At 51.3% G+C, this 25,220-nt stretch overlaps 1 protein-coding gene across 3 annotated transcripts; it reads left to right on the top strand.

Annotated features, from left to right (window-relative positions):
- The first annotated feature begins 5,249 nt into the window (after positions 1–5,249).
- IFT27 (intraflagellar transport 27) lies at positions 5,250–24,420 on the top strand. Of its 3 annotated transcripts, XM_089921285.1 has the most exons (8): positions 5,547–5,688; positions 12,506–12,585; positions 12,913–12,972; positions 14,578–14,637; positions 16,585–16,702; positions 17,622–17,731; positions 20,664–20,714; positions 24,170–24,283. In XM_089921285.1, exons 1-7 carry the CDS (start codon positions 5,655–5,657, stop codon positions 20,682–20,684), a joined length of 483 nt encoding a protein of 160 aa, XP_089777411.1. In that variant the 5' UTR covers positions 5,547–5,654; the 3' UTR covers positions 20,685–20,714; positions 24,170–24,283. The 3 variants fall into 3 exon arrangements, with proteins under 3 accessions (XP_022455646.1, XP_089777411.1, XP_089777410.1); XM_022599938.3 differs by lacking the exon at positions 20,664–20,714 and having other exon boundaries at positions 5,250–5,688; positions 24,170–24,396; XM_089921284.1 differs by lacking the exons at positions 17,622–17,731; positions 20,664–20,714 and having other exon boundaries at positions 24,170–24,420.
- The last annotated feature ends 800 nt before the right edge of the window (positions 24,421–25,220 follow it).

Here is a 25,220-nt window from a genome sequence, read left to right as displayed (position 1 = left end):
TATCTGGAGGCATTTTGGGGTGTCACAATGAGGGACCTGATTCTGGCATCTAATGGGTAGAGGCCAGAGTTGCTGTTGGAAGGGGTGCTGTGGCCATTTGGACGGGGGCAGCCTGGTGCCTATTTACCTGCTGCGAAACACCCTATGATGCACAGGACGGCCCCTACACCCGAGAATTAGCCAATCCAAAATGTCAATAGTACCAAGATGAAGAAGCCCTGATCCAAATATATAAAATTCCTACAAATCTACTAGCCCTCTCTTTTGCACTTCCCTCTCACATGAGGGCATTAGAGCAAGTCTTCCTGAGGATTCATGCCGGATAACTCTCAAGAGGCCTCTCCCCACTAATTTCTCCTAAAGCCTCTATGTCCCCAGTGGGATTGTTTTGCATCCAACAGTCCTGCTAATACACTCTACAAGCATGGGGCTCTGAGGAGCAGCCCAGGCAGCGCAGAAACCTCTGGAACCATGGCAGAGGGACTCGCACCCTGAAGTGGGCACGATCGGCCAGGGCGCCGTGCGTGGAATACTGCAGGCGTCCCTGGCACCGAGCCGCAGCTCAGATGCACGCTGCTTGTCAGGGCTGTCAGGAAGCATTCAACCCCAGGATGATTGAACATTCCCTGGAAATGACTTGTCAGGAGCTGCCTCTCTGCCTCCTTCTCACCCAAAGCCCTCGCTTCCCAATCAGCCCAAACAGCCTAGTCCCTGGCTTTGGGAAGCAGCGCTGTTAACCCCTCCTCCTCCACGGAGCCCTCAGGTCTGGAAGTTCTGGAAGGTCTGGAGGTTCTACGGGTTGGGAGCTGGCTGTGCAGTGCGGGGGAGGTGGGGGTGTGGAAGACCCAGGCACCAGGCTGCCCCCGTCCAAATGGCCACAGCACCCCTTCCAACAGTAAGCCTATTACCTGCACAAGAGTTGGCTCTAGAATCCGTGCTTGTTGGATGAATGAATGAATGACCAGAAGGGTAAACTCTATGAGATTCATTCATTCATTCAAAAATATTTCCTGAGCATCTCGCCATGCTGGGCACTGTCCCAGATGCTGGGAGGACAAAAGAGACCAAGTCGCTGTTCCCATGAAGCTTACCTTCTAGTGGAGGGAGACAGGTACTAGATAAATAAACAAATTAATATGGAAAGTAATACCAGGTAGTGGTGGATACTATGAAGAAAGTAAAGTAAGATGAGGAGTTGAGTCTGACAGATTGGGGGCGATTCTTTCAACTGGATGCTTCGGAGGGCCTCTCCAAGAAGATGACATTTGAACAAAGAGCTGAAGGTCGTGAGAAAGTTGTGCAGTCATGGTGAGAACAGTAAGTGCAAAGGCCCTGAGGCAGGAAGGGTCTTGGGGAGTTTAAGAAATAGTAAAGCAACCAGAGAAAGTGGATAAAAGTGAGTCCTGGCAGGGACTTCCCTGGTGGCCCAGTGGTAAAGAATCACCTTCCATGCAGGGTACACGGGTTCAATCCCTCCTTGTCGGGGAACTAAGATCCCACATGCCATGGGGCAGCCCGCGTGCCACAACTATTGAGCTGGTGAGCCTCAACTAGAGAGCCTGCGTGCCACAAAGTACAGAGCCCATGCGCTCTGGAGCCCGCGTGCCACAACTAGAGAAGAGAAAACCCACACGACACAACTAGAGAGAAACCCGAGCGCCTCAACGAAGAGACCGCGTTCCGGAATGGAAGCATCCTGCGTGCCTCAACAAAGACCCCATGTGCAGCAACTAAGGCTCGACCCAGCCAAAAAAAGGAAAATAAATATTTTTTTGTTAAAAAAGTGGGTCCTGGCATGACCTAAGAGCAGTGGTTCCCAAACATAAGCATGCATCTGAATCACCAGAAAAGCTTCTAAAAACACAGATCGTGAGTTCCACCCCCAGAGCTCCGTTGGTCTGGGTGGGACCTGGGAATGTGCATTTCTAACAAGTCACTGTGTGGTCCAGGGACCACAGAATAGAATGTTTTTTCTTAATGCAACTAGTCATTTCCTACTCAACCCTGACCACAAGCAGTCATAGATCATCACTGCTTGATTACCTGCCTCCGCACTGGGTTGGATGCTCCCTGAGAACAGCCACTGTGATGGTTCAGTCCCTGGTACTTAGTAAGTGGTACTCAGGAAAATCCTTGTCGAATGAATCCCTCAAAGAAGGTTCTAGGCCTTGCCTCACTTTCTTTTGCCATTCCGCTGTATATTTGGCTTCGAGCAAAGGCCTGGGTCAGACCCATCTCTTACAGTCTCCCATTCACACCTAAGACAAGAGAGTCACCTGCCATTCTCCAAATGCTCAACTCACTCTGACAACTCCATGCCTTTGCACGTGCTGTTCCATCTGCCCAGGAAGTCCCTTCCCCTGTCTCTGCCTCATAAATTCCTACCCACCTTTCAAGGCTCTCCTTCCAAAATATCTTTCCTAACTCCCTCCACCTAACCAGGGTTACGGGTGCTCCTTGGGGTCTTGTATCGATCCTTGTCAGAGGGTTTGTTCACACATTTGTCTTTCTTGACTAAATGTCACAAACGGGCAGCCCCCAGAGTGAAGCGGACAACAGACGTATTCTACGCAGCTGCGGTGTTATAAATTGAAGTTCGTTGCCAAAATTTGAGAGTCAGGGGAATTCACAGAAAAAACCCAGATTCCCGGCTCCTCTAGAAAACGCAGGGTCCTGCGGCTCTGGGCCGGCACTCCCACGTGCCCATGATCTCCCAGAGCTGCCTGGGTCTCTGTCACCTTCACTTCGTGGCTCCAGCAACTAGCTCAGGACCTGGCCTAGGGTAGGCACTCAAGGAAAGCTTATTAATGAAACAGGAAAGACTACATCAAGCAATGGAAAAAAAAAAACACCGGTTCCAAGATCAGGAGACCTGTGCTTGGTTCTGCTTCTAGCTGGCTTGTTGCACGAGCCTGGGCTCTCTGTGGGCCTCAGTTTCCCTACCTGTGAAATGAAAGGAATGACAGTTTCTACTTCCTAGAGTCATTGCATCCAACAAGAGAGAGGATGTGAAGGGTTTAGTACGTGCCTGGCATATCTAATGCTCAATCAGCAGAAGCTATTAGCGCAGCGAACTCAATAAATATTTACTCTCTAGGATGGGAAGAAGTGCGAGGGGATTAGAAGCAGGAGAGGTTGCTGTCAGGGGCAGGAGGTTGATAGTCTACCTGCGTTCAATTCCCAGTTCTGCCCTTCACTAGCCTTGTGACCTCGGGCATTGGATTTCACCTCATTTGGGCCTCAGTCTCCCTGTTTATCAAACAGGGATGATGCAAGCCTCACAGGGGTTACTGTGACTATCAAATAAGCACATGAATATTAAATTAATGAATTCTTTAAAGCAATCAGAATGAGGCCAGCACTCGGTGTGTGCTCAGCAAACTCCAGCTGTGTTATAGCTGCTCAGGGAGGGGTGAGACTAGAATTTCTCAAGGGCCCTCAGGGCTCCCAAACTCTCTGATCACCTAAAACCCAGGGACAGTCATGCTGCTTTTGTTTCGTCATCAATGGTGTATAGAAGGCCCTTGGGATGGTGGAGTGAGGTGGTAGAATTCACCGTACGGGGTTTACCACCTCTCTGGGAAGATCCAAAATGCTCTTACAATGGTGCTGACCAAAATCGCACACAGGAGCAGCAAGGGAAGGGCCAAAGCAGATGTGGTGCCGAGGAGGACAGCCCTAGGAGGGAGGTGCGATTATTACCACCCCCGCCCCTCGCAGATGAGGAAACTGAGGCTCCCAGATCTCAGCATCTGAGCCCCATGGAGCTGCCTCAGGAGGGTGACTCACTCAAGAGGTCCTTTAAGGGATTGACAGGACAGCATGGAGGCGAAGGCAGGAAGACCAGGCAGAGACTTCGTGACTCACCGAGGCCTGGGGTGTCTGAGACAGGCTTGCCCGATGTCTCCAAAGAAGACAAGTAGGTAAGGGAAATGCAGGAGACAGGTCTTAACCACACCACCAGGAATGACTGCCAAGGAAAGAAAATTCCAGACAACTCACACTGTTTCACTCCCCATTCAAGGCTGAAGCATTCACAGCGATTTATAGAGCGTGTGTGTGTTCATTGCCCTGCACAAGGCTGGTAGCCAAACGAAAGGCATGTGATGGCGAATCCTGGGGGCAGGCGTCTTCCCTGAGGGGCTGCTCTTCCCTTTCAGCACCAGCCATCCCAGGGGAACCAGCGAGAGTGAGAAGAGGGGTGCATGCATCTGGCCAACATATGACAGTGATGATAAACCCAATCTGTCCAGATAAATCTCTTCTCATTCATCCATTCGTCACCGTTGAGCTATGTCCCAGGCACCTACAGATGTTCTCTCTTCTAAGCCTCAGGACAACCTCAGAAGGTGGGTTCCACTAGCCCCTTTTAAAAATGAGGAACCAGGCTCAGGAGTGGGGCGACTTGCCCAGGTCAGGAAGACAGCAGTGACTGCAGACTGGGGTTCCTGACCGCCAGCAAGAGGGGCCTCCCCGGAAAGTCCGCAGATATATCCGGAGCCTCCCTGTGGGATGGGAAGTGTCCTGGAGGCTCGCTTTCATTCCGTATGTGGTATGTGACACATTGTCCATTTTACAAGAGGGGCTGGACTCAGAGGAAAGTACAGCCTCCAATTCCTGAGTCCAACGACTCCTCTACATCCCTCACTTGTCTTTGTTCCACACACGTCACTTTTAACACTTTCATATTTTACATTTTAAAGCGCATAATATCCCTGGGCTTTAAAAATCAGATTCCCCTGCGAGATTGATGCACCGTACGGCCGCCCTCCCCGGAATCTGGGACTTGGGGGAGCGACAAGAACCTCGGCGAAGTCAAACCAGCTCAAAGCTCCGCCTGGGCAACAGCACCTTGTCCACGGGGCAAGCGACGCTCCACCCTCCCGCGCTCCCGACCGGCCCACTTCGTGGGTGAACCCACCTCCAGAAGGGCAGGAGGATACGACGAGTCCCCATTCCTCCCGAAGATGGTCCAAGCCAGTCTCTGGCCAATCAGAAAGCTTCTTTTAACACCGCCTCTGGATACACGACGTTGGAACTGCTTTTCCCTGAACTTTCAGGCTGTGCGGGGGCGGGAGGCGGAGATGATTGACATCTCCTACAACTATTAGTCAAGCGAGATAAGCTTGAAGAGCAGATACTACTACGAATTATCCTGCGAGGAAATGTTGTTAGCCTCCTCCCACTGGTCTCCGTGAGCCTTCGGGGTGGGAGCTTTTGATGGCAGCCAATCGACGGTCAACGAGGAGGAGGACGACGATGAGGAGGCGGGGCAGGCGGGCTATGGTTTCCTGGAGAGCACATCTGTCTCTGTGCTTGCGGCTGGAGGGTTGCTGGGTCACTCACTATTCCCGGACCGCACTGCCAGGGGCTGGGCCGAGTACGAGAGCCGCATCGCCTCGCTGGCACCTTCCAGGCTGCCTTCTGAGGCCTTGAACCTGGCCCCATCTGGCGCTCCTGTGAGCCCCACTGCGACCCTAGCGCCCGATATCCTCCCCGCGGGCTGTCCGGAGGGTCCAGGCCCCATTGTCCTTGTCCCCACCGCGGCCACAGGCCCCTTGAGCGCTAGCCCTCCCCACTCCCCTTCCCAGGCAGGGCCACCAACGCCTCCAGCAGCCGCTCTTCTGTCTGGTCCGTGGAGGTGGTTGGTTACCATGGTGAAGCTGGCAGCCAAATGCATCCTGGCAGGTGAGTCTGAAAACTTGCGGGTGAATACAGTCTCCGGAGTCCAGAGACTTCATAAATTGTCGAGAGCTTTTGTTCACGTAAATTGTCTACCCTCTTTCCCTTTCTGTCTCGCAAAGGCGAGTTAATGCAATTACTGATAGAGTAAATTTCATTAGGTGTGGAAGAATTATCTTCCAGAGCACATTTGTAGCTCCAGGTGGCTTCCTTCACTCCCTGTCATACCCTGAGACCACCGTCACCAATTAGAGCCGTACTCAGGAGGAGTAGACGTGTTAAGAAAATGAGGCTAAGCACGCCATAAGTGCTTCAACTAAACCAGGTGCTGTACCCCAAAGTTAGGCATCAGTGACTTTGGTGGTCTTTACTTACGGGATTTTTCTCCTGACCCCAGTCTTATGCAAACAGGGATAGGAGACAGTAATGTACAGTTGACCAGAGTTTACAAAAAGCTATGTGTGTTGACTTAAGATCCAAAGTTACAGTGCTGTCTCATGGTCAGGAGGACATAAGTGTTGAATCCCCCAAAAGTGGGAATCTTTGTTTTGCTGACTGATACATCCCAAGCACCCAGAACATATATGTAGAACATAGTAAGTACTCAATAAATATTTGTAGAATGAATGCCTGTGTGGCATGCACACTGCTCATTTAGAAAAACATTTGCCTGGATTATGGACCTGGGACCACAGAGCACAGATGTACTTTCCTGAGTCCTTACTGCTTGTCAGGCTCGTGCATTTCATTTAATCCTGTCACAGTAGGTAGCACCCTGGGGTAAGTGCCGGATTGTTCTGACTCTACTGAGGCACTGAGGTGAAGTCTCTTGCCCAAGGTCACCCCCTAGCGAAGGAAGGTCATAGGCAGGATTTCAACCCCGAGATCGGCCTAAAATTCCTAACTTCCTACCTCCAAAATTCTTAACTTGTGTTACTGTTGAAACCTGTGACCTTTCTGGGTTTGTCTGACCAGTTCAGGAAAGAAGCAGTGAGAAATTATGCGGAGGAAAAAGAGATCCCTTTTTTTGATTCCTCTCTTCCAGACCAAAAAGGATGGTATTTTTAATGACTTTTCCAATTTGGAAATAAAAGGGTCACACAGAAAGTTGACTGACCATAGTCAATCATATCATACTGAGCAAAAGAAATTAATGGTTCTCAAGAGCAGTCTCTAGTTTCCAGAGCACCAGTGGGGGCAGTATTGTGTAACAAAATTAATTCTGCTGTTCCTCAGATTGGCTGTGTCCTCTTGGACAAAGCACTTTTCTGAGCCTCAGTTTCCTCGTGGATAAGGTGGGATCGTTTTTCTCTGAAGTTAGATTTTTTTTCCTAAATGGGCCTCTCTCTCTGACTATTCTTTCTCCTATTTCTCTTTTAAATCAACCCCCATCACGAGGCTAAATTACTGAGCACCATCTATGTGTCAGCACTGTGCTAGACCCTCACCACGGGTCATCTCAACAACCCTATGTGGTCAGGATTATTGTCATTCTCCTCTACAGATGGGGCAGCTGAGACCCAGAGAGGTTAGGACACTTGCCCTGGGTCACACAGCTGGATTTGGCTGAGCTGGGATCTAGATTCAGGTGATCTGATTTCCAGAGCTTTGTTCTTAGCCCCACACTCTACCATCCTCAGGCCTCAACTCGAGACTCCTTGCCCTTCTTTATACCCACACCCTCAGGTACTAGTTTTACCTGATTTCATCCACTGCCTAGGAAGTCATTCCTGAACTCCAACCTAGCCCTCAATCTGAAGCCTCCTTTTGAGGCCTCAAGGGTATCTATCTCCTCTTGGAAGTTTTCAGGGGCCAAAAGACCTCAGCAGAATGAATCACTGCACACAGCCCTACCTCCACCACCCATCAAAACCTCGTTCTTCACCCCACCCTCGCCACACAGGCCCCCTCACTGGCCAACTCTTTATTTTATCTTATTTTTTAAAACAAACACCACATTTTAAAAAATATTTATTTAATTTATTTATTTGGTTGTGCCAGGTCTTAGTGGCAGCAGGTGTGCTTCTTAGTTGCGGCTTGTGGGCTCCTTAGTTGCGGCACGTGTGCTCCTTAGTTGTGTATCACTGGCTCCTTAGTTGTGGCATGCGAATTCTTGGTTGCGGCATGCATGTGGCATCTAGTTCCCTGACCAGGGATTCAACCTGGGCCCCCTGCATCTGGAGCGCAACTCTTAACCTCTGCGCCACCAGGGAAGTCCCCCGACTGTTTAAAATGGAGTCAATCTGCCTTTTTTCTCTCACATAACTAGTCACCGAGGGACCTGATAATTCAAGTGCTTATTCAGTCCACATATTTACTGAGCACCTAGTATGTGTGAGTTGCCACGCAAGGTGCACTGGGAGCACAAGGGTGAACCCGGCCAGCCCCCGCACTCAAGGAAGTGCTGAGTTGTGCATAATAGCTTATAATGCAAGAAACAGGAATCGAATGCCCTTTGATCCCAGAGAAATACCTCAAGGCACAGCTGCCAGTTGTTCTGATTCAGATGAAGAGAAAACAACACTTAACATTTATCTATATTTTGTGCTTCCAAATCACGTAAATATTACTTAATATATATCAGGCACTGTACATGTTAACTCATTAAATCCTCATAACAATTCTATGAGATAGAAGCTGTTATCCCCATCTTGTAGATGTGGCAAACTGAGGCCCAGAGAGATTACTGACCCAAGGTCATACAGCTTGTAAGCGATGGAGCTGTAGTCTGTGCCCTGAGTACCATGCTGTACTTACTGCCTCTTGACATACGTGGGGATGATAAACCTGACTCCCTGGAGGGCTGCTCTGATGTCAAGTCTCATGCCACCAGCAGTGAGCTGCACTAGCCACACAGGTAAAGACAAAGGAGTGAGAAACGACCTTCAGAGGCTGGGCAGGATTAGGATTTGGATTAGGGTGACCTGAAAGGAGGTTATCTTCGAGGAATTTTCAGGGATCAAGAGAATAGGACTGTAGAGCCCAGATTTTGTGTAAGGGATAGTCAGAGACAGAGTTGGAAGGTGGGGAGGGGCGTACAGCGGAAAGAATCCTTTGACAGGCTCTGTGAGAGCGTCACCGGAGGAGAGCACTGTTTTATGAAGATATGTCTGTTGATGCCAAGCTCAGGGTGGGTTAGAGCAGGGAGAAAAACAAAAAGGAGAGAGGGCCAGTTGGGCGATGTTTTCAGTCCAGACCTAGTCAAGAAAACAGAAAATACATTAGGCATTTCAACAGAGAGTTTAATATATGGAATTGGTTCAGCGTGTGTCAGAGAACTGAAAAAGCCGGAAGACAACGTTGTGATGACACAGAATTGGTGGGTGGCGGTCAGAGTCGTCAGAAGCTTGAAGAAGAACCTCCCCCAACCCTGAGCTGGGATCCAGACCTCTGAGGAGGGGGCACTGCCTGGCTGGGGTGGTACCCAGTGTGTGATGCCAGCACGTGCCACCCATCACTAGGACCCATTGCCCACTGGCCAGGAGCTCAGCCCCATGTTTAGGGTGAGAAACCGCCAAACCAATTCCAGACCATCCTGAGGGTCTGTGTCTTGAGGCCACTCCTGGTACCAAGTGCTACACGAGGCAGGGTCCAGGCAAAAAGCTGAAACTACACAGGTATCTCGACAGTGAGGATTTAGTGTGGGGTGTTCATTAAACAGGTACTGGAGGACTGGAAAGACAAAAGGGGACAGTAAGGCAGCACGGAGAGTAACTGCAGGAAGGAGCCTCATCCCAGGGCTGCGGGACGAGAGGGAAGAGGGCAGGTTGTCAGAACCTCAAAGTGCAGGAGGGTGCTGGGAGCTGAGCCGCAGATCTCTGAGAAGGGGATGCTGCCCACTGACGCTGGTATCTGTGAGGCTGGTCCAGAAGTGCAAAAACATAAAACCCAGTTGGAGGCAGCGACTAACCTTTGCTGCTGGGTCAAGGCCGTCAGTAGGATAACACTAAGAGAAACAGCAAAGCCAAGGGGAAGGAGCAAGTCCCCCCCACCCCGCCCCCAGCCTTCCAGCCTTACTCTTGAACTCACATCGGCAGAGCCTGATGGGAAATCCCTGGCAAAAGAGAAACGTGTGCAGAGTCCCAGCTCCAGCATCACAAGGCAGAGCATGGATGGGTGGGTTCGGGGCTGAGACAGGAGCCCAGGTTGAAGCTTGAGGTAACTAGGGCAGTGTTGGTCATGACAACAAAGGAGATGTGGGCTGGAGACACAGAGAATGATGTAAGGAAAGAAGAGGCTGACTGGACTTGGGAGGAAGGAAAAGGAGCCTTCAGAGGTGACCGTGGGTGAAGTCTGGGGACATCGAGAGTGGTGAAGAGAACAAGTAAGATAAATGGGCGAGACCGCTCGGGACCCAGCCTGGCTGTAGGCACTGAGATCCGGTGGAAGGCCTGACATTCCAGTGGAAACACCCACAGGGTGTGGGAAACGCAAAGCTTGGGAGAGGGATCCTGGCACGAGAAGTGACAGTCGAGGTAACGAGAGTAAGTGGGACCGAGTAGGTGGGAACAGAGGACCAAGGACAGGCCCACAGGAGTGTCCACATCTGGGAGGCAGGCAGAGCAGCCGGAGGACCAGGCCGGTGCAGGGTCCCCGGGGCCAGAGGGCTGCCGGGGGCGGGATGCTGCTTCAAGCCGATTCATCCTTCCGAGGCATTGGGGAGCATGAGAACTGAGGAAAAACCACTGGACTTGGCGATTATGAGGTCGCAGGTGACCTTGCATCGTGCCCTTGCAGATGGCACCCTCTCCATCAAGCAGTGCACCCACCCCCCGCCGTCACCCCTGGGCTCAGCCTCCTCCAGGGAAGTCCTCCCCGCTGATGAAACCCCTCATCAGCTTCTCTCCTCCCTGCACCCTCAGATGCCTTGATTCTCAGCTTGTGCTATTTGAATTTGCACTTGTCATTTTGTTGCCCTGCAAATGCGTTTTATCAGTGGTCTCGCCTTCCTGGGCTCACTCGGATCCCTCCTCAGCCGACACAGGAGGTTTTCCAGAAGTGTGGGTGACTCTGACTGACAGTGGGAAGCAAGAGTTATGAAATTAACCAGAACAAATCTGTGGGGAATTTCACAAGCGGGAAGAGCCAATTTCCAACCGGATTCAGAAGCAAAATTGAAGTCGGGAGGGTGGATGCAGTCATTGCACAAGATGTGCTCTGTTTGCCCTGAGATGGATGGGTACCCAGTGAAAGTCCAGCCCACGGTCCCCCCCAGTGTCCCAGAAGGCTGCGGGGATGAAGACCTGCAGGGGCAGTGTTAGAAATGGGTCAGAAGGGTCCCTGAGCTCTAGGAGAGGAGTGGAATCTGGCGGAGAGAGGGCGATGTTGGAATCCTAGGCAGGTTACCCAGCTTCTCTGAGCCTCAGTATCTTCATTTGTCAAATGAGGTTAATGATAGTCCCCGGCGGGGGGTGGAGGCTGGGACCTGGGGGCTGGGAAGGAGCGAATGAGATTGTATGAATGGGTCCATGACAGGCTCAACCCGTGTTGGTTCCCTTCTAAGAAATGGTGGCAAAGAGAAAAGCAAGACATGACTAGCTCACTCAGTCCTGGAGGAGTTAATGTGAAATGAAATGCCACGAGTAGGCAAATAATTGTCTCCCAAGAGAAAATTATAGGTGAGAAAAGTCAAAACTGAAAAGTGAACAGGGCGGCAGGCTATCGAGGAGTCAAGTAAAGAGGCGAGTTGAAGCCGCCTGTAAAACGGGGTGAAGGTGAGACGATTGCATCAAGGGATGCAAGGCAGAAGGATGCGAGCGTGGTGGTTTTGCTGAGGATCAAGGGGGTGAGAAAGCAGCAGACAGGTGTTCTGCCAGGGCGCGGGGTGATGGAGGGAGAATCAGTGTGAGACTCTCAAGGTGGGAAAGGTCTTGCAGGTGAACACAGTGTGGTATCAAAGGAAGCCACGCAGAGCCACTGGTGGGGACGTGGGGAGGGTGCAGGAGAATTAAGGATGGGCACGGAGAGCCTCCAGCACCCTTGGGGGCCCGGGAGGAACTCCAGAATAAATTGCCCCTGACCACCTTGTGAAAGGTCCAGGTCTCAGACTTGAAACTGTGACATAGATCTTTAGTTTCCAGGTACCAGTTTATGGGGCTCTCCACTAACAAAGGAAAGCCGAGAAGATGGAGCCGGTAGGTATGAGACGGGCTTAGAGGAACCAGTGGCTGTTGCCGATAGAGGAGAGGCCCTGGGAAGATGGGCCCGCAGTGGTCGCAGATGGGTTACCAGGAGGTGGAGGTGGAAAATGTCACTTGGAAATGGGCTTCAGGATGGCAAATGTAGCCCCTGACGTTTTGTTTCTCCTAAATGTAGAAACCCACCCAACTCTCACCCTCTCCCCCCCACCCCAGAAAAGTATGCAGGATTCTCAGGATGGACGCTGTAAACTCAAAGTGGTTCCATTAGAGAGCTGAACCTGTAAGTCTGTACCTGGTCACACTTCCTTACCTTCAAGACTTCAAAGTAATTTCAAGTTTGAAAGGGACAGGTTTTCCCCGTCGGGTGTGTTTCAGTGGAAGAGTGTCAGTTCTATTTCCAATGCTCAGAAGCTCTCCTTCAGCTCTGTTACCTTCTGGGTGGGTTTTTGTAGATGAAAGGATTAGCCCGGAAGAAAAGAGACTGGCCATCATGGGTTTGGAAGATAGGTCTCACGGACCCGCTGCCCTACCAGCGACCCCGGAGCAAGTTCCCATGAGACTCAATCACCTTTTCCCTGAGAACTCATTGAGGTTTTCGGTTTCTAGACCAGCATTCTAGAATGGGAGAGCCTCTAGTCAGCTTGGGATGAAAGCGGTGTTTTTCTTCTACTCTGACCTCACAGGAGACCCAACCGTGGGCAAGACCGCCCTGGCCCAGATCTTCCGCAGCGACGGAGCCCATTTCCAGAAGAACTACACCCTGGTGAGATGTGGGCATCATAGGCCTGGCGGAGGCTTAAACACAAGTGATCAGATAACCCTGGGGCAGTGACTTTCCAAATGTCCTTAAGAAGCCCTAAGAGGCCTGACCGTATGGCCACAAGCCACGGGGCACGGGGCAGTGTGTGGAGCAGACTGGCCAGTGGTTGGCTGGTCACCGTGTACAGCTCGCTCGTGGGCAGGGAGTTGGACGAGACTAGGGCCTCTCTGACTTCCACACCAGAAGTGAGTCCAGAGCACAGATACTTGAGCCGGAGACATGCGTCCCCTTGGGACCCCTGACGTGCGTGTTCTCCCTTTTCCTCCACAGACAACAGGGGTGGATCTGGTGGTGAAGACGGTGCCAGTCCCTGACACAGGGGACAGTGTGGTGAGTGGTGCCCTCGCCCCAAGGGGGCTCAATGCTGCCCCAGCTGCGCCCGAGGGCTCCGTGGTCACGGAGCGAGGCAGTGCTGTCACCAGGGGGACAGCGATTTCCTCAGTTCTTGCCTTCTCAAGGGAGAGATTTCAGTCAAGAGACATAGAATGGTTTTAAGTACTAAGAGTTTTCTTAAGCAGAGCAAGAGTGCACTCCCAAGAACGAATGAGAGTGGGCTGTCTGGAAACCAGAAGCAGCCCGCAGTGGGGTAGGGTTGGGCTTTTGAGAGTGGTGGTCCCTCCCTGTGTCCTGCGTCATTTGACTGACAAGTTGATTGACAGCTTTAGGTCCCGTAACTTTTCTCCTAGTGCACAGGCGCTTGCGCACGAGCACCCAAACCGCAATGCTAATGTATTACAAATACGGCATAATGAACCCCAGGTTACCTTGAGCACCTTTTAGGTCTTGGTGCACCTGCACCGACCTGTGCTGGTAGGTTTATCTTGCTTGGTCCTGATAAGGCTGGTGGTCCTTGACTAGAAGAGGGAGGATCTCTGGGTGGGTTCTGATCACTAGTGTCCAGGTTGGGGAGGGAAAGATGACCCCGTCCAGGATGGGGCAAGACCCACTCATGTCTGACTAGCTACCTAAAAGTGCCAGGACTTGGCCTAGACTTGTCTGAGCATTCAGGAACAGGCTGGGGGGAACACGGGAAGCATTGTATGGAAGGGATGAGGAAGAAGACATGAGGAAGACTGGGCTCTGGGTCTTACCCTCAGAACTTACCGAGTATTGAGGTTCCTAACCTGGGTCCCTCTGTGGGAAGCCTCGACCCTTGAAATTGAATTGCAAGATGCTAGGTTTGCATGTGCTTTTCTGGAGAGAAGCCTTAAGAATTGCTAGATTCTTAAAGAGGTCCATGAGCAAAAAGCAATTTTAAGTACCCCGGATACAGTGAGAAGGGATAAGATGAGTGCACCGACAACCAATGAGCAAAGCAAAGGAGGTCGCTGACCTTCAGACAGCATGTGCCAGAGGCCCGAGCCAGCAGGAAATTAACGGGGAACTTAGGGGAGACTTCCTGGAATGGCAGCATTGGGGAGGGGCTCTCACCTGGGCCGGTGAAGGTTCGGACACGGGCAGGAAGGGTCATCCTGCGCCCTCTGCTAGAATCACACCTCAGCCACCCAGAACCATGACAGACTGTCCTACTTTAAATGCCTTCCCCAGGCCTCCTCGGTGACCTCCTTTAAAAAGGATCGTTTTAAGATTTGAAAATCAATTTCGTTAACAAAGTGCAGAATGACCTTTTGGAAAACAGAGCACTTGTCAGCCTGTCTAGCATTCTGTTCTGCCAGGTGGGAAGTCGGCTTGTTCCTGGTATTTTTGCACTCGGGGTTAGGAGGGGTGAGATGCCGCCCAGAAAGAGCCAGTTGGGGTGGGAAACCGTTGTTCCTCCTCCCACCGTCTTCCTCGTGCCTTGGACAAAAGACAAATGTGTGTGCACGTGCGCATGCGTGTGTCACCCTGAAGGTGCACCGGGAGTCCTAGCGGGGATTTGCAGACAGGGGTTTCCCCATGTGTAGGCTTTCCTGGGACCTGTCTTTATGATTCCAGGAACTCTTCATTCTTGACTCGGCCGGCAAGGAGCTGTTTTCTGAAATGCTGGATAAATTGGCAAGTAGCATTCAGTCTTTTTCCTATCACCACCACCTCCCGCCAAAGGTTTGCCCCTTAACAATGCTCTCACAGAAATTTCACTTCACTACAGCCACCAGGAGAAGCTACCATGGCAACATCCTGTAAGGGGCATTCCTCCCAGCCTTGGGGTTGGTGGCCCCTTGGCAGGTAGGAGCAGCTCTTGCATGTGATTCGTGATTGCTTCCCCCCGGCCCTGGAATGGCTGACTCCCAATGCACCAGAGTTGTGCACCTCGGTCCTCGCAGCCCCCCACTCCGGGGCCTCCCTTCTCTGGAGCAACCCCCTCCTGGGGGTGTTCTTTCAGCCCTCCTCCACCTCTTGGGTCTGGAGCAAAGATTTCCTTCCCCGCTAGGGGGTGCCCTAGAGGCCCCACAGTGAGGCTTACCTTCCCAGCCCACCCCCTGGTCCCACCTAGGATTGCTCTGGGACCTGCCCCTGCTGCCACCCCGGGCTCATCCAGCCCGCCCAGCCTTCCTCTTAGGATCCAGCTTGCTGTACCTTCCAAGGTAGCGGTTCCGCTAATGTGGGCCAGTGAGCTACTTAGAAGGTTTGCGATCTCCAGAGCCCTCCCCTGCCTTTCCAAGAACAGCTAGATTTTAATAGAAACTGCCACCCTGTTTTTTCGCCTAAGAGAAATAGATCTAATGATGGTAATTTCACACAGGGCTGGCCTCACACATCAGTTCTTGGTGTTTTCCCACGCGGCTCCCTTGTACACTGTCCGGCGCTGCCCAGCGGAAGAGATGATGTGTCTGGACAAGTCAGGGTCCCACGCTGCCCATGCTGGGTCCCCTCACTGGGGCCTGGAGGAAGGAGGTCTCTCCTGCATGTGCACAGGGGTGGTCAGTGTGACTCTAGCTAGAGCTCTGTAGTCTGTGGAGTGAAGGTGTGAAGGGATCATCAATTTAATCCAAGCTCCTCCCATCCTGGGCACCTCCAGGAGGGGAGCCTCAGGGGCAGGAGGGTGAGGCCTCCAGAGCCAGTTCTGGGCTGGCCTTCCAAGGATAGCTGGAGGGAAAAGGATTCTCCCTCACACCCTGGGAGGTGACAACACCCCAGAGATGAACCAGCCTCTAATTGTGCAGGATGGGGGTCCCCAGAGACCGGGGCATCGCCAAGAGTCACACGCACCAGGACTAACCTCACAGCCTAAGCAGGGCTGCCCCGCGGCCCCGTGCCAGGCAGCAGGATGGCCCAGGGGTCTGAGCAGCCCCTGAAGGCGCCAGCCCCTGAGAGCATAGCACTGGTTCTTAACTGGGACAGCGAACCCTGTCCAGTTGCTGGTCTGGTTTGGATTAGGGCTGATACGCTGCAGGAGAAGCAGAAAGTGTCCTTTGTCTTTTGAAAAGCCGGCCCTTAGGAAAATGTAAGCAAACCAGCTTCCAGTGAGTGGCTAACAAAGAAAGGATGCTCTTTCAGGCCTGCGAAGCAGAAAACATATCACCTTGCGTAATAGTGGGCCCTCTATGAGAATGAGTAGAAGAATGAGTTAATGGAACCGGGGCAGGCAAAGCATTTCTGGGTAGAGAAAAGCCTCGGCCGCACCCTGGTGTTTAAAGCCTGTGTGACTTGGGCAAGTCAGTTACCCTCTCTGAACTCAGTTTCTTCAGCTACACAGTAGGGATCTTCAGACCAGCCCTGCAAAGTTGGGAGGTTTCACGATCGGATGCGAGCTCTCACCCTCACCGTCACCATCCCAGACCTAGGCCTTCCCCGCCACTTCGCCCAGCCCTCCCATTCATTCCTGTGGGTGAATCGTTTTCTTCTGTGGATGTGGCTCGGTTTTCTGATTCACATCCCCTTTAGAATTTTTCACTTCCCTCTGCCCATGTGTCCCTTCCCTTAGAAGGCCACATTTCCTCCCCAGTCTAGGAGTCACTTTCGCTGTCAGTGACGTGTCCCCATCCTGTCCCCCTTGCACAGTGGGAGAGTCCCAACGTCTTGTGTCTCGTCTACGACGTGACCAACGAGCAGTCCTTCACCAGCTGCAGCAAGTGGCTGGAGAAGGCTCGGTCACAGATGCCAGGCGCCACCCTCCCAGGTACGAACTGCAGGCATCCGGGGTTCCCAGCAGCACCTCTGACCTTCAAGTTCAAGAGCACAAGGTCACTGCAGAAATGGCTGTGGGTGCAGAAAAAGGGTGCCCTGGTCTTTGAGTGTGATGGTCTAGACCGTACCCTGGCTCTGCCTCAGCAACCACGGAAACCTCAGTGAGTTGCCCCACCTCTGTGAGTCTGTAAAATGGGCCTGCTGACGCCCCCCACCCCCGGCAGGGTTATGGGGTGACTCAAGATAATAAGGTGGAAGGTGCTGTGATAGGAATATGAGTCGTTATTTCCGGAAAGCTAACCCCAGGGAAGCAGTCCTCATTTTCTCCTGTATGTGGGGCACCAGTAAACATGCAAGGCCCGTTTTCACTTCTGAATGCTCTCAATCAGTTTATTTTTCATCCCTATGTGAGATCAACAAATTCTCCTCATTAGAGACCAGGGAAAGCGATCTCCAGAGACAGGCTCAAAAATTAGCCGCAGCGGATGCAGCTGGCAACAGAGCCAAATTACCTCTGAATGCCTGACTCTGAGCCCAGCCCTCAGATTAGTGTTAATGACCGTTTTGAAAGTTTGCTCCATGTGCTAGAAATGATCGCAAATGCTCACATCAGTTTGGTCCTCGCCTTCACGGTTTGCAGCCTTAGGGAGAGGAGGCGGACAGGTACCCAGGAGGTCTAGCAGAGGGGCTGAGCGAAAGCTGCAGGTGCCAAGTGCCGGCCTCCCGCTCCGCTGCGGCCCTCGGGGGCCAGTGCGGGGTCTCCGGTCGTGCTCGTCACCTCGGATCAGGGAGCCTCTCTCAGATGAGGTTTTACACACCTCAGAATTAGGCTGCTTGCTCTTTTATCTCTCCAGCTGTCCTCCCAGACGGCCACGGTTAAATGCGATGCTCCGATTGTTTCTCTCGAGTAGGTGTACTGGTGGGGAACAAGACAGACCTGGCCAGCAGGCGAGTGGTGGAGTCGGCCCAGACCCGGGCATGGGCACTGGGCCAAGGCCTGGAATGTTTTGAAACATCCGTGGTAAGTATTTCCGCCTGCACCGTAGCCAAGTCTGGAGCAGACCTCGGCTGGAAGCGGTTTCTCACATGACCTCACACGCATGGAGCTGTTAGTCCACCATATGCAGAGCCTAATCTGGAGCTGGTGTTTACACCCTTAGCCCAAGATCTCTCTCAGTATAGCAGGAGTCACTCGTGGGTTACAAACAAGCAGATCAGCCAGCCAGCCGGCCCTGGGAAAAGCTGCATCTCAATTAGGAAGAAACACAGGTGTATCGTGTTCAGCTACAGTGACGCTTGATGTTGGCATGAGACATCTTGGGTTACAGTGTTGTTGCCACATTATTTCATAGACTCTCAAAATCAGCCCCATGATCCAGGAGCTGGCCCCCATTCCCTGCTTTGTGTTGGGGTGAAGTGACTGGCCCGTGAGTCACGTTGACTCACGAAGGGTTGAGCCAGGATCAGGATCCCTGACTTCTGGTTCCCGTGCTCCCTGCCCCCACCGTGCCGCAGCCCCAGGGTGACACCAGGCCATAGAGTGTCTCTGGTATATTCAGCAAGAGCCCTTGGGAAGGGGGACGGTCAGAGGGATTTGTTCCCGGCCCCTTCAGTACCCGATAATCATGATTTGGGCATGTTCACAGTATTGTGGGAAGCTCCCTCCTACGTGGGGAGTTCTGAGGTCCCAGCCTCCCTGCAGCCAGGGTGCAGGCACGTGACCCAGGCTACACCAATCAGAAACACTCGTGTGCTACTATGGAAGGGGGTCAAGACACCCCCCTGCGGGAGCCGCCCAGAAACGCCCACTTCAGAGCCAGCAGGGACCAAGGTGCCAGCTGCAGTGCCCCTTCCCGGGGTTGCCGGGGAGACTTGCCATGTCTGGCACAGCCTGAAACGTCCATGGTGGTAACTTGGACTTCATTCCTGGCCTTGTGGCCTCCGGCCCCGACTGATTCCTTGGTCCTCCCAGAGAGTCAGTGGGCTACTTAATAAACAGCCCTGAGGTCGTTTTCTACTCAAACTCTCCTTAAGCTACAGGCACCCTTGTTGTCGCATCTGTGAAATTTGACAAATGCTGCTATTCAGTTGCCCTATGGATGTGAATTTCTTAAACCCCCTCAAAGCGGCATGCTTCCTTAGGGAAAGTAGCGAGTGCAGGCAGGTGCTCTGACCTCCGATGGTGAATAGCGGGACTAGCTGTGGGCCGCTCCGTGTGTTACTTAACCTGTTGGTGCCTCAGGTTCCTCACCTATAAAGTGGGGATAGTAAAATATATCCCTCATTGAGTAATAAATATGGGAATTAAGTCAGATGGTGAATATAAAAGCACTTAGCACGAAGTCTGAGGCATAGTAAATGCTCAGTCAATGTTAGCTTTTTTAAATATAAATATTCCCTCTAGTAATCTCATTTACACTATTATTACTCACTAAATCCTTGTATTGCTAGATTGTGCAGAGATAAATGTCAGTTTTGCCTCTGGTGCAACGATCACAAATGCTAAATTAGTGAAGTTCCAATTAGCAGGCTTTTACTGTATAGAGGGTTGCCCATCTCTTATGCAGGACACCTTTGAGCAAAGCAGTAAGCTGTACCTCCCACCACAAACAGTATCTTCCTATTCCCCCCTCCTCCATTCACATTTATGAAGTTGCCTCCTTACCCCAATATCCCACGTTCCCTGGAACTCTTGACGGAACTCAGAAATTAACACCCACTCCCAACACTTCCATCACCAAAGGCCACTGGGCTGCATGTTTAAACTCTGGTTAGGTGTTTGCCACTACACGATTGAAACGGGAGGGTATAAATGATGTCTGACGAGGCTGCAGTTAAGCACTTGGTATTAACTGTGCAAGTTAACTAGTCCCCCCCTGAGTTGATGCCAACAAAAGCACCGCCCGGCAGCTCGGTTAAGAAAGCTGTAATTAAAAAGGAGGTATAACCAAATGCCATTTGAGACGCAGCCAAGTCCTGACACCAAGCCCACCTCCTCCTCTCTTTCTAAATGCAGCCATAATTTTCCTGCAGACCTAAAGGAGATACCTACATGGCCATTTGACTTTCTTTTTTCTTTATAATTCCGTCCCCAGAACATACTCATTTTAAAACTGGAGGTTTTGTACCCTTTGACCACTTTCACCCGTTTCTCCCACCCCTGTCCCCACCGCCCCTGGCAACCACCAGTCTACTCTCTGTTTCTGAGTTTGTTTTTTGTTAGATTCCACACATAAGTGAGAACATAACAATATTTATCTTTCTCGGCTGGCTTATTTCACCTAACATAATATCCTCAGGGTTCATCCACGTTGTCACAAGTGGCAGGATTTCCATCTTTTTTATGGCTGAATAGTATTCATGTGTGTGTGTGTGTACCACATTGTCTTTATCCATTCATTCATCAGTGTACACTCAGGTTGTTTCCATGTCTTGACTACTGTCATGACTATTCTCTTGGCAGTGAAGATGGGGATGCAGCTATCTCTCCAAGGAAGTGATTTCGTTTCTTTTGGTTACATACTCAGAAGTGGGATTGCCGGATCATATGGCAGCTCTATTTTTAATTTTTGAGGAACCTCCATACTGTTTTCCATAGTGGCTGCACCAATTTTCATACCCACCAACAGTGCACAAGGGTTCCCTTTTCTCCACATCCTTACCAACACTTACCTCTTGTCTTTTTGATGATAGCCATCCTCACAGGTGTGAGGTGATACCTCATTGTGGTTGATTTGCATTTCCCTGACGGTTAATAATTATGAGTACCTTTTCATGTACTTGTTGGCCGTTCGAATATCTTCTTTGTAAAAATATCTGTTATTCGTCCTTTGCCCATTTTTTAATCAGAGTATTTGTGTTTTTGCTGTTGAGTTGCACAAATTCCTTGTATGTTTTGGATATCAACCCCTTATCAGATGTGTGGTTTGCAAATATTTTCTCTCATTCTGCAGGTTGCCTTTTCATTTTGTTGATGGTTTCCTTTGCTGTGCAGAAGCTTTCTGGTTGGTGTAGTCCCACTTATTGATTTATGCTTTTGTTGCTTGTGCTTTTGTTGTCATATTCATAAAATTATTGCCAAAACTACTGACAAGGATCTTTTTCCCAATGTTTTCTTCTAGGAGTTTTTTTGGTTTCAGGTCTTAAGTTCAACTGTTTAATCCATTTTGAGTTAATTTCTGGGAGGTGTAAAATAGGAATCCAGTGTCATCCTTTTGCATGTGAATATCCAGTTTTCCCAGCACCATTTATTGGAGAGATTATCTTTTCTCCATTGAGTATTCCTGACTCCACTGTCAAATATTAGATGACCATATATGTGGGGCAATTATTTCTGGGCTCTCAATTCTGTTCCATTGGTCTTCGTGTCTGTTTTTATGCCAGGACCGTATTGTTTTGATTATTATAGCTTTGTGATAGGGTTTGAAATAAAAAAATGTGATGCCTCCAACTTTGTTCTCTTTCAGGATTACTTTGGCTATTCGAGGTCTTTGTGGTTTCTCTTTGACTTTCTAACACCCCTCAATATTTGGCATTTTCGCACCAAAAAATTTAAGAGCATTTCTTTAAACAGCAGTTAAAAGTTTAAAATGCATTGTTTATTACTGCAAGAAGTTGGACAGTATTAAATAAAAGTGAGTTCAGGGAAGATCCATAGGGATGGCTTCCCTTGCAGGAAGGTGAGGGGAAGGGAACTGAGGTTTGTTGAGCACCTACTGTGTGCTAAGTGTCTTGCACACATTATCTATTTAGGCTTCCAGCAGTCCTGCTGCTATCCGTATCTTACTGATGACAAACAGACTCAGAAAGACTGTGTTGCTTTCCCTGGTTGCCCAGCTAATGAGCAGTGGAACCAGAACTAGAACACAGGCCAGCCTGTCCAGCTTGATAACCTTCTAGAAAGGGCTCTGGCCTCCCACAGACCCTACTTTGGGAGTCTCAGGGGCAGAATTCTAGGCCAGATTAAGCACTAGTCTGAGCCTGCTCTAAAGATTCTTCACGCAGAGCAGACCTACTCTACAGCTGTCAAACGATGTCAGCAAGATTATGATTCATCATTTAACAAAAGGATTCCTATCATTAGCAAGCCCTCCTAATGCATTTGGAAAATGGTTCTGTTTACATCTGCTATTTCAGGAGCACTCCATGTGTATAAAGAGACTTGCCTCCATTGAATTCCCTACTTTTTATGTTGCGTTCTCCGAAGATCTGGCTTTCAAGAGCTTTCAGACCCAGTTAGAAATCCTTGTGCATGTGCCTTGCAGGCCTCATTCTCTTCCCATTCAATGCTTAACTATACTTGCAACTGACGTAACGTTTTGCTATTTGACTTTGGCGTAGCCTAGGACGTTATGCTCTGTACAGTCAAAAGTGTCTTGCAAATATAACTGAGTTATTCTTCTTACGTCCTGCTGAAGAGTGACAGCCTTCCGGTCCTTGGCAGTCATGAGTTGAGTATAGACACTCGTCTGGGCCACCAGCTGTCCTCTCATTTCTCAGCACCCTCTCAGCACTGCCACCTCTGGTTCTGCTCTTGGTGACTTGTCTCCTCCACCCTTGGGACAGGAGGTCCGGTAACTTTCTGCAGGAACTGGTTTCCTTTTGCGCGCTTCTGTCACCCCAGCTGGCAGAGTGAAAAGGCTGCTCTTCTCAAATTTGGGGCATCTGAATTCTAGACTGGGCTCTGCATAAAACAGCTGGGCCACTGCACCCCTGGGCCCCAGACTGCTGTCTATAAAACAAAGGCACTGAGCTTGACGGCTTCGTTCCATCCTTTGGTTTGGAAATCCTTCCGTTTTGTCGGGGATATTTCATTACCTCTTATCAAGGCTGCACTTTTGCCACCAGCTACGGATTGTTTGAAAATCCGTACACACAGGTTCTTGTGCATTCATAGTTTGAGCTACTGTCTTGAAAGTAGTGGGTGCTTTCTTCTGCCAACTTATTTCTTTAAAAAAATTTAAAATACCCGTGGATGCGCACATAGAGAGTGAGAAACGATAGCTAAGTGGAGAGGGTACCATTTTCTTTCTCCCAGAGCCTGTCAGGCTCACCCTATAGGGCTGGTTCTTCCTACCAGATGAAGAAAACCTAGGGCAAGTTCCAGAACTTTTCTGATCTCTCTCAGATAATAAAAAAATCCTTTGGTCACCTTTAGTCACAAAATTATTCATTATTTCACTTATTAAAATGCCCAGTCCTGAGTGACTGTCAAAATTCGTAAAGTCAGGGCTTCCCTGGTGGCGCAGTGGCTGAGAGTCCGCCTGCCAACGCAGGGGACGCAGGTTCGTGCCCCGGTCCGGGAGGATCCCACGTGCCGCGGAGCGGCTGGGCCCGTGAGCCATGGCCACTGAGCCTGTGCGTCCGGAGCCTGTGCTCCGCAGCGGGAGAGGCCACAACAGTGAGAGGCCCGTGTAGCGCAAAAAAAAAAAAAAAAAAAAATTCGTAAAGCCAGCTTTGCCTCCTGAGCCTGCTGTGGGAAGCAGGGCCAGGCTGCTGCATCTGTGTTTCTGGACCTGTGCTTCCCCACCAGCTCACTTCTGTTGGGACCTGCTGTGGCCCCTCTGGACTTGCCAGGTGTCAGAGATGCCCTCCCTGCGCCCATCAGGGGCACTTTCTCACCTGCGGCTTCCACCTCACAGGTGACACCTCCTCAGGCTAGGACACCTCCTCACCTTTTCTGCGACCTCAATTCCGGGCCGTCCATTCTTGTTGGGACCCATCACCCTCCTGGAGGCTGTCCCCGCGGAGTTCCTTTAGGACAGCTCCAGGCTGGGCTTCCGCTGGGCCCACTGCTGGTCCAGGGAAGCATTGCTGCAGCCCCAGTTTGACAGAGGAGGCATTGCAGGCCATCCCCAGTCTGCCCTCTCCTGCTTGGCCATCCAGACAGCCAACCCCAGCCTCACCTTGATGCTTCCCAGGCCCGGGTCCAGCACTGGCCTGAGTCCCCGGGCTGCAGGCTTCCTCTTGGGACCCTCCCACTGACCTCAGGATGAGGGAGAAGCACCCGCATCCTGGGGGAAGTGCCACAGCACTCCCCGACCTCCATCCTGTCTGCTCCTCCCTCCAGAGTGTGGAGGTCCTTGCCATCGGTTGTTTTGCTTTGACCTTTGGAGCCTCAGTCAAAACTAAGCAAGAAGAGTCTCATTTTAACATCCTGTCACACACACAGTGAGAGTGGCTAAAAGTACAGGCTCTGCAGGAACAGGTCTAGGTTCAGACCCAGCTCCATCACGGGCAAGTGTGTGGCTCTCGGCACGTGACCTTAACCTCTCCACGTCTCAGTTTCCTTCTTGTAAAACGGGAGGAATGGTAGTAGCTGCCCTGAGTGGTGGGGGTGGTGGGGAGGAGAAGTTGGGGCAGAGGGCGGAGCACCTGGCAGGAGGGAAGAGCGGGCGATGCCAGCTCTCTGTGACAGTCCTACAACCAACCAACTGACTTCTTCAATTTGTCTCTCCAGAAGGAGATGGAAAACTACAAAGCCCCCTTCCACTACCTGGCCAAGCAGTTTCACCACCTGTACCGGGAGAAGCTGGAGGTTTTCCAGGCGCTGGTGTGAGGGGCTGGCTGGACCATTCCCCGCGATGGAACCTGGCCGCGGGCTCCGTCTCCTCGGGAGATGGGAGAAGATAGAGTGGCCTGAGCCCTTCCAATCTATCGTGACAGCTTTAAATAAAATGAGAAAAATGGAGAAGCAGCAGCTCATTCCGTTCTTGGTCGGGGCAGCCCTGGTGCCATTTTACACTTTGGCTTCTGCTTCCAGAGCAGCCTCCAGTGGTGGGAGCTGGTGCTTGTGACAGTGGGTGTCCTGCCCTCCCCGAAGGACCTCCCCGCAAGAGCCCACCCCACAACTTGCCGTAGTTGAGGTGCTCAGCTTGGAATCTGCCACGTGGCCAGGGCGCTGATGGCCCTCTCCTTATTCTAGCAGATTCGACTTTGCTGGCTGTCCCGCTGTCCACCTTGCTCCTCAGCCAGAGCTCCCTGGTGATGGCTACTGTCCCTGGCAAAAACAGTGCCCTCTGCCGGCTACCCTGGGTGCCTCTTCTTGATAAAGACCCAGCCCCTCCCAGCTGCCGGGAACCCTGAGCTTGGCACCCAGGGAGCCAAGAACGAGGCCACTTTCCTTTAATGACCCTCCTCTCAGCAAGCCGGGAAGCAGTCATAATTCTTTGCACTGAGCTTGACTGTTTTCCATCTTGTCTCTGCTGCCAGATTAATCTTCCTAAAACACCACTTTCATCATTTCACTCCCCTGATTAAAGACCCATAGAAGTTCCTCGTTGCCCCTTACATCAGGGCTGCGGGCCAAGGTCTGGCATTGAAGCTTGCCTCTGACTGTCACCCTCACCCGGCGGTCTCAGCTTCTTTCAGCTCCAGGGCCCCAGAGGGTCATCACCCTCTTTCAGTCGCCCTCTTGGTGGGAGTGGGGGTGCTGTGCAGGGTGCTGGCTTTGGCGGTAGGCAGATTCTGGGTCTGTCCCAGTGATAGCAGTCATAATGGAAATTAACTCT

Source organism: Delphinapterus leucas, chromosome 11 (assembly GCF_059928025.1).
Source record: "Delphinapterus leucas isolate spDelLeu-1000000601 "Yukka" chromosome 11, BTC_Dleu_Yukka2, whole genome shotgun sequence".
In the NCBI taxonomy this organism is placed as follows: domain Eukaryota; kingdom Metazoa; phylum Chordata; class Mammalia; order Artiodactyla; family Monodontidae; genus Delphinapterus; species Delphinapterus leucas.
This window is presented reverse-complemented; position numbering and strand designations above follow the sequence as displayed.

Coding starts and splice junctions, on each gene's coding strand:
- IFT27 (XM_022599938.3), top strand. CDS start 5,655: ATGGTGAAGCTGGCAGCCAAATGCATCCTGGCAG. Junction 12,586..12,912: donor TCCAGAAGAACTACACCCTG/GTGAGATGTGGG, acceptor TTTCCTCCACAG/ACAACAGGGGTGGATCTGGT. Junction 14,638..16,584: donor CTGAAATGCTGGATAAATTG/GCAAGTAGCATT, acceptor CCCCTTGCACAG/TGGGAGAGTCCCAACGTCTT.